At 58.1% G+C, this 8,326-nt stretch overlaps 1 protein-coding gene across 1 annotated transcript; it reads right to left on the bottom strand.

The window, feature by feature from the left end:
* Positions 1 to 614: 614 nt before the first annotated feature.
* EN2 (engrailed homeobox 2) lies at positions 615 to 3,224 on the bottom strand. Its single transcript, XM_039549533.1, has 2 exons — positions 2,678 to 3,224; positions 615 to 941 (listed from the first exon to the last, which is right to left on the bottom strand). Exons 1-2 carry the CDS (start codon positions 3,222 to 3,224, stop codon positions 625 to 627), a joined length of 864 nt encoding a protein of 287 aa, XP_039405467.1. The 3' UTR covers positions 615 to 624.
* Positions 3,225 to 8,326: the final 5,102 nt, after the last annotated feature.

Below are 8,326 nucleotides of genomic sequence, written 5' to 3'. Positions count from 1 at the left end.
AAAAAAGGAAAAAAAAAGAGAAAAAGTTAGGGGTGGGGTGAAAAAAAAAAGTTTAAACTCATAGAACAAATAGGAGAACTATTTATTCGGTTCACAGTCGTGTGAAATGCAGCAATAAAAATCTTTGGACTTCAGCAAAAGTTGTTTTTAATTTTTTTTTTGAATTTCAAAAAACAGCGTCCAATGTCCATTAAAACTGCGCTTAAGTCTATAAAAAAAGTAACTTAAGCTTTAAAAAAAAATCATAAAGATAGCATCTAAAAACTCCATACAACCAAAAAAAAAAAAAATCAAAAAAAACCAACGAAACCAAACAAGCCCAAACCCCCGAAACCAAAACCAACCAACCAACAAAAAAATTTAAAAAAAAATTATAATCAGATATCTTGGATTTTTACACCACCTTACCTGTAAATTATATATACATAGAATATTGCAGAATTATATCTAATACACAATATTTTCACTATTAATGCTGGTATAATCTTTATACACTGGCCCTTACGTTTCTTTTTATTTTTTTAATTAAATTATTGCATTGTATAAACTTTGACTGCAAACAGCCCCCCCACCCCTGCCTCCCCCTCCCTCCCTCGCTTCCCTCCCAGCCCCCCTTTCCCTTGGCTATTCACTGTCCGACTTGCCGTCTTTCGCCGTGGTGGAGTGGTTGTAGAGCCCCTGGGCCATGAGATGCACTGCCAGGGAGTTCTTACTGCCCGTCGCCTTCTTGATCTTGGCTCGTTTATTCTGGAACCAGATTTTGATCTGGGACTCGTTGAGCCCGAGCTCCTGGGCCAGGCTCTGCCGCCGCTGCTCCGTCAGGTACCGGTTCGTCTGGAACTCGGCCTTGAGTCTCTGCAGCTGCTCGGCGGTGAAGGCGGTGCGTGGCCGCTTGTCCTCCTTGTTGGGGTTCTTCTTCTTTGGTTTGCGGGAGCGGGGACCTACGGCCGGGAGAGAGGAGAGGCACCGACACCGCCACGCTCTGCTGCGGGCGGCCCCGCGCCGGGCGCGCTCCCGCGTGGGGGGCACCCACGCTCTGGCAGCACCAGCTCCTCGGAGGGAAGCAGCCCCGCTTTGTGCCTCCGCTGGGGATGCTCGGGAGGCGGCGGAGCGGGAGCCGCAGCCCCCGGCGCCCCCGCAGCCCCCCGCGCCCCCGCTCGCTGCCCGGCTGCCCCCCCCCCCCCCGCGGCCCCTTCCTCCCCAGCCAGAAACGCAGCCACCGACCCTCTGTGTCCCAAGAATCCCCGGCAAGCAAAGCCTGCACCAGGAGCAGCGGCACGGAGCTAAATTTTATACCCTGAACAGATTTTTTTTTTTTTAAGAAAACCTCTTTACTTTTTCTACTTTTTTTTTTTTTTCGGTGAGTCACGATAAAAATTCTAGTGGAAATTCTCTTCCAGTTTACTTGGCCAGAAGCATTCCGCCTCTCCTCTGCAGTGCCCATATGGCGCTGCGCGGCCCGATCCGAATCGCCGGGATTATTCTCGGGAATATTATTCTCGGCAGCACAAGGAGCCTTTTCTGCCCGGGCCGAGCCATTGTGAGGATGTATGTTAATTAAATATTAACAAAGGAGAGCACTGGAGAACAATGGAGTAAATTCCAATTCAGCTCTGAATATTACCTCTGAGTAAGAGTTTGTTTTCAGACATTACGAACTAATTTTCATCTCGTTTTACGATCCCTTCGTCAGCTAGCCGGCTCCCGGGCGAAAATCCTACCTCGCCGCTTTTGTAAGAGAAAGACCCATATTTTTTCTTCTCCCTGGGAGCAGATCTCCTGACTGGTGTTTTCCGTGCCTCCCTCCAGAGCTTTCTACTTGTTTTTAACCAGGGTTTTACCGATCTGCCGAAGCCAGCCCTCCTGTCCCCGCGGTAGCAAAAGGACATTTTATCCCCTGCTTTTTATTTTTTTGGGTTTTAAAAAAATTTTTTTTTTAAGATAATTTCAGGACGTTCTGCCCAAGCCTTTGCCAAAGGACGGACTCTGCTAAAGAAGTTTCCCGGCTCTTGCAAATGTCCTCTTGCCCCCACAGAGCTGACCTACAGCATATGGGGGGAAATTAAAAGAAAGAAACGAAACGGCGGCCGCTTGGAGGCCTCTTTTAGAGAAATAAACGATCGCGGGTTGTTTTTGGCCAAAAAGGACTAATCAAAACAAGGCGAGGCCTATAGAAATGCCACCTCCCCTTCCCAAAACCCAGCACGGGAGGGGTTCCCGGCAGGGAAAAGGAGAGCTCGCCGAGAGGATGAGCGGGGAGCCCGAAGCCAGATTTTTTTCCTCCCTCTTTGATAAAACTCGTCTGTTGGTGGGAAATGCCCCGAGCCCAGGCGGCCTCAGCTCCTCCGCAGCGGCGGGGACGGAGGGAGGGACCCCCGTTCCCTCCTCGTCCCTGGGGCTCCGCGCACCCCCAGCCGCCCCTTCATCTTCCACGCATTTTAAGCAACTCGCCCACCCCCCACTCCCCTCCCCCCCCCCAAAAAAACCAAACAAAACCCCCCCCTCCAAAATCAAAGCCCAAACAGAAAAAAAAAGCCAGAAGAAGACGGAGAGGGAAAGGGGAGCGGGATCTTTTCCCCGCCGCTTCCCGGCCTCGCGCGCGGGCGGAGGCGGTCCGGGGACCCCAGGGAAGGGGCTGCGGCGCCGGGGAGCGGGGCTGCGACGGGGCAGCGCTTACCTGAGGAGGGCCGGTCCGAGTACCGCGTGCAGTACACCCAGGCGGGCCACAGCATGGGCTGGTTCCCGGCGTTGGAGCTGGCCTGGGAGCTATCCGAGTCCGAGCTCACCGACAGGTCGCCGCCGCTCAGCCCCCGCGCCTTCAGGGCCGCCTCCAGCGCCGCGGGGTCCCCCCCCTTCTTGGCGGCGCCGTGCAGGGCCAGCCCGGCGGGGCCGCCCTCCCCCCGGCCCGGCGAGCCCGCCCCGCTGCCGGGCAGCGGAGCCCCGGGGGCCGGCGCCGCGGCGGGGCTGCGGCGGCTCTCCGCGCCGGGCCGCCGGGGCTCTCCGCCGGGGCCGCCCGCCTCCTTCCTCCGCCCGAACTCGGGCCGCAGGATGTTGTCGATGAAGAAGTTGGTGATGCGGTGCGGGTGCGGGTGGGGGTGTGGGGGGTCACCGGGGGGGAGCAGCAGCCCCCGCCGCCCGCCGCCGCCGCCGCCGGGCTCCGCGTCGCCGCCGGACTCCTGCGGCTCGGCCGCCTCCTCCCGGGGGCTCCGGCCGCCCTCCTCCATGCTGCGCGGCCGCCCCGCCGACGGCTCCGCTGCCCGCCCGCCGCCGACCGGGCGCTGCCGAGCGCTGTCTGTTGTTGTTGCTGCAGTCGGTTGCTCTTTATTTTAATTTTTTAATATATATATTTATATATATATATGTATATATATATACACGCACACACAGGTGTCTATTTGCTTTCGTTTCTCCTGGCTTCGCCCGGCATTCAAAATCCAGAGTTTGAAAAAAAAAAAAAAAAAAAAAAAAATTAAAATTAAGAGTAATTAAAAAAAAAATTAAGAGACAAATGAAGGGAGACCCGCAAGCCAGCAGCCGAGCCTGCACCACTTCCAACTTTGCCAAAAAATGAAAACACAGGGGCTCCGGTCCTCCCGCTGCCGCTCGCCTCCTCCCGCCGCCGCTCAGCCGCTCGGTCCCGCGGCGCGCTGCCGCCTGCTCCCCCGGCCGCCGCCGCCGCGCCTCATCCGCGGAGGAAAAATTAGTGATAATAAAAATAATAATAATTGGGGAGCGGAGGGGGGGTGTAAGAGCAAAACCGAAGCGCCGGTGTCGGGGCGGGGTGTAGGCGGGCTCTCAGCAGCCGGTGTCCCGCGGAGGGCAGGGCGGTGAGGGGCGCCCCGCGGGGCTCCGGCCGGCAGCGCCTCGCCCGCGCCGCCCCGCGCCCGCACATGCGGGGGCCGCCGCGGGTGGGGGGGCGTCCCGCCCTGCCCTGCCGCCCGCCCTGCGCCGCGCTACGCCCCTGCGGCCGCCGCCGCCGCGCCCGGGCACTTCCACTCGGGTTGTTGTCCTTTAGGTTTTAACGGGGCCCCCGCCGCTGACGTCGCCGGCCCGGGCGCTCCGACACGTGCCTCGGGCCAATGGAAGCCCGGGCGAGCGCACACGTGGTGCGGGGCGCCCCGGTAAGTGACAGCGCCCACGCCCCTCCCCCGGACGGGCCCGGGCGCCGCGGGGATGCGCGGGGGGGAGCTGGGGGTGCCCCGCCGCTGGGCGCGCACCGCCGCCCCTCGCCCGCGTGTGCCCCCCACCCCTGATGGGCGATGAGTTGCCGGGGGTTTAATTGCCCCGGTGTTTACCGGGGGAGGGGGCCGGCATCCCACAATTCCTTGCAGAAACGCATAAATAATATTAAGCGAGCGGCGGCGATACAAAGGGGTCCTGTGGGGGGGGAGGGGGGCGGAACAGGCCCGGCCCGGGGCCCGCGGGCTGCCCGGGGGGGACCGTCCCCTCCCCGCAGCGCGGTTCGGCGGTAATTGACTCGTCCTTCCCGCAGCCGGACAGGAGCTTTTGGTCAGCCCTGACTGCTCCCCAAACGGCATCGCGGGCCGTTCTGCCCCCAAAAACGCCGGCCCGTCACCCTCTGGACCCCCCAAAAGCCCTTGCCTCTTTAGGACGGGGAAAGCTGCAGCTGCTGCGTTGCTTGTCTTTAGGGAGAAATACCCAGAAACAAAATTAGGGAGCAAAGTGCGGCTGGATAGACGAAGGGTTAGGGGGGCTGAACAGGTTGCGGGGCGCGGGTCCTCCGCGGGGAGCGCGAGAGAGGGACGAGGAGGAGGGAGAGGGTCACCCCCCCGCAGCCGACCCATTATCCCTGTTCGGGGCCCGCACGGTGCCACCGCCCCGACGGGGCGCTCACCGAGGAGCTGAGCGACCCCGCCGAGGGCCGAGCAGGGTCGGGAGGTGTTGGCTCGGCCCCAGTGTCGGCCGCATCCCGACCGCCGTCTCTCCCCCGAAGTGACGTTTTTATTTGGAGGTGGCTTCCCTGCGGTGACATGCATCACTCGCCACCTTGAAGGAAAGGGACAGTGAGCCTTTCCTCTCCTCTTCTTCTTTTCTTTTTTCCTTCATCTTTCTTTTCCTTTTTGCTTTCCTTTTTCTTATCCTTTTTCTTTCCCCTTTTCTTTTCCTTTTATTTTTCATTTGTATTTAATTTTAAATTCATTCCCCTATTTTCTTTGTATTTCGCAGCGGGTCGGATCCATCAGCGAAGACCCGCAGTGGCTGATCCAAAGTTGTTTTGCTCAAACAAGCACCCAGAGGTTAATTTCTTCAAGAGCCCCATGAAAAGCGATTAGCCTGTCTCCCAAGAAGTATTTTACAATTACTTGGAAGCTCTCGCTTTGCTGCTACCCCATAATTAAACGTGTTCAAGGTGCTGCACTTCAAATATTTCGCTCCCGGGCGGACCCAAGTTACCGATAAAAACTTTAAACCTCCTTGAACCCCGCGTTACCTGCCCGCTCGCTGCCGGTACAGCGTTAGCCTTCCCATTCGTTGTCCCGCTCCTTCGCGGGAATATTTATACCCTGCATGGGACAGGGAGGAGAATTCCTGAGGTAAACTCCGAAGTAGGAGATAAACAAAGCTGTACAAAACAATTACTGCATCTGCCTGTCCTCTCACAATAATCCAGCACCTCAGGTATGCAGAGGCAGCGGGGGGGCGGCGGGGGGTGAAGGGGTGATCTGATACCGAACCGAAGAAATCTGAACGGTCTATTTTTTTTTTTTTTCCCAAGGTTATTTTTATCTGGGAGCTCAATCTCTGTAGAAACATTCCCCAGCAGCACTACTGCTCGCCGGTCTGCGGTCGCCTCGCAAGCGGCATCGCGGCATGCGGGGGCTTTTCCTCGGGAACCACTGTGGGTCACCGGGAGAGGTGGCTTGAAAATGGGAGTTTGGCTTCGTTTGCTTCTTTGCTTCAGCCTCCTCTCGCAGACCTAGTGCCTGCAAATGTCACCTCTCTGCACACCAGCCATATTTCCTTTCCTTATGCGCTCCGCGTAGTTCCAACGAGGCTCATTCCATGCTGCCACCTTTTAAAAAATTTATATGTTTTCCCTCCCTCAAACAGGTGAGTGTGCGGGTGCAGCGGAACCCCCACACTCTGCCCTTTGCTCGGTGCTTTTGGCACTGAGAACTTTAGAAACGGAATGACAACCCGGCAGCTCGGTACGGGGAAGGAGGGAGGGAGATTGCGGCCGACCCCCGCCCGCCGGCGGGCAGCGGGCAGGCTCCGCGGCCGGGGCCGGGCTGCGGGCAGGCTCTTGGGCTGTTTGTGCGGCTCCTCCAAGCAAACCCTCCTTCCAGATTTTCCCCACACTCGGGAAATAAACAAAACAAAACAACAAACCCCGAGGTGCTGGGAAGTCAAAATGCCCGGAGCAGTAGTGGAAGCCCAGGGAGATGTTGCACCTCCCGTCCTCCCAGCGTGGAATGACTGCCTGCAAAACGCAGGCATGCACCAAATTTCGCCGGGTTTACAGCAATTCCCCCATTTCCAGCCAGCCCCTGCCCGTGCCGCCGGGGGAGGTCTGGCAGCGACGCTACCCCGTGGGCACAGCCTGGGCACACCGCCGCGCCTCCGGCAGCCCCCATGTGCCTCCCGCTCACACCCGGCATCGCTTGATTTCCGAGCGAAGCCTTTGAGGCAGCTTTGCCAGCGCCTTGGAGCTGCTGGGGGAGGATGGAGGAGAGGGGAGAGGTCGCTGCTCCTTTGCCAGGCTGCCCGTGCCGCAGGCAGTGTGCCCGGCGCTGCCCGGCCTTGCCTGGGCTCTCGCATCAATTTTGGAAGGGGAAACCCAGCAGCGACGCCCGCCTAGCCCTGCCCAGGCTTTCCTGGAGCCAGCGGGCCGGGAGAGCTCAGCCAGCACGGCCGCATTACCCCCGTGCCGCCGGCTTCTCCCTGCACCGCCGGCAACCACTAAAATGAAGAACATGAAACCTCTGGGTTTTCCCAATTTCCCCCATGCCAGGCAGGATGAAGGGCGCTTTCCAGCCGCCGGGGTCCCCCCCCCGCAGCCTGTCGTGAGACCGGCAGCGCCCATCCAACCACTTCACGCGGGGATACTTTCCTATCAATGGGGGCAAACAGACAGGTTGGAAACCCTGGCTTCCACTTTCTTGCAAGATCATGAAAATTTTATGAGCTGCTCGTGGCGAGGGCAGAACCCGCTGCTGCTGCGCCCGGCCCGGCCCGAGACGGGGCTCCCCGCGGAACGGAGGAGGGCACCGATGTGGGGCACGGAGGATGCTCGAGAGGGAACGGATGAGGGTGAATGTCAGAGTCCTGACTCGGGAAGTTGCGTTCGGTCACGGCTACCGTTCGCAGCAAGGGGTGACGGGGAGCAGCCAGCCCCCACCGCCTCCCCTTCCCACGGGAGGGAGGGTGCGCGGGTGGGGTGGGAGTGCCGGCCCCTGGCTCGCCCTGCCCCCGGCCCGGCCCTGCCCCTGGCTCGCCCTGCCCCTGGCCCTGTCCCCTCGCTGCCCCGTCCTTTCCCTGCCCTCCCCCGGCCCCTCTTCTTGCCCTGCCCCAGCCCACGAGGAGCAGCGCCCTCCCCTCCCACCCGCCGGCTGGGACTGGGGACAGCCCTTCCGGCCCCAATCGAAAACGATCATACAACAATAACAAAAGCCTCCAGTTTTGTCAAAATTAGTTAGAAAGTAAGGGTAAACAACAGCCCAGAGCACAATAATATGGTGGTCAGCAAAAGAAAGAATGAAGAGGGAGGGAAGAGAGAAGAGAAGAGAAGAGAAGAGAAGAGAAGAGAAGAGAAGAGAAGAGAAGAGAAGAGAAGAGAAGAGAAGAGAAGAGAAGAGAAGAGAAGAGAAGAGAAGAGAAGAGAAGAGAAGAGAAGAGAAGAGAATGAGAGGGAAAGGAAAGGAAAGGAAAGGAAAGGAAAGGAAAGGAAAGGAAAGGAAAGGAAAGGAAAGGAAAGGAAAGGAAAGGAAAGGAAAGGAAAGGAAAGGAAAGGAAAGGAAAGGAAAGGAAAGGAAAGGAAAGGAAAGGAAAGGAAAGGAAAGGAAAGGAAAGGAGAAAAGAAAAGAAAAGAAAAGAAAAGAAAAGAAAAGAAAAGAAAAGAAAAGAAAAGAAAAGAAAAGAACCCCTACGGTTTCCCAGGGTGGAGGCAATGCTCGCTGTGGCCCGACCCCCACAGCCCTCTGCGGCGGAGCTCTGGTCCGGCTACCCGAGCCAGCAAGGCCCCGCCAGGACACTGGGTGACACTGGGTGTCGGTTCCCTACCCGGAGTGTCTGGACTTTGTTTTGCCGTGCCGTCCTTAAAAACCCACCAACCCGAAGCATAACCAGGGATTAAACTATGGATCTC

The sequence above is a fragment of the Corvus cornix genome, chromosome 2 (assembly GCF_000738735.6).
Source record: "Corvus cornix cornix isolate S_Up_H32 chromosome 2, ASM73873v5, whole genome shotgun sequence".
NCBI classification, from domain to species: Eukaryota; Metazoa; Chordata; class Aves; order Passeriformes; family Corvidae; genus Corvus; species Corvus cornix.
The sequence above is the reverse complement of the archived record's forward strand: the minus strand, read 5'-3'. Positions and strand labels throughout refer to the sequence as shown.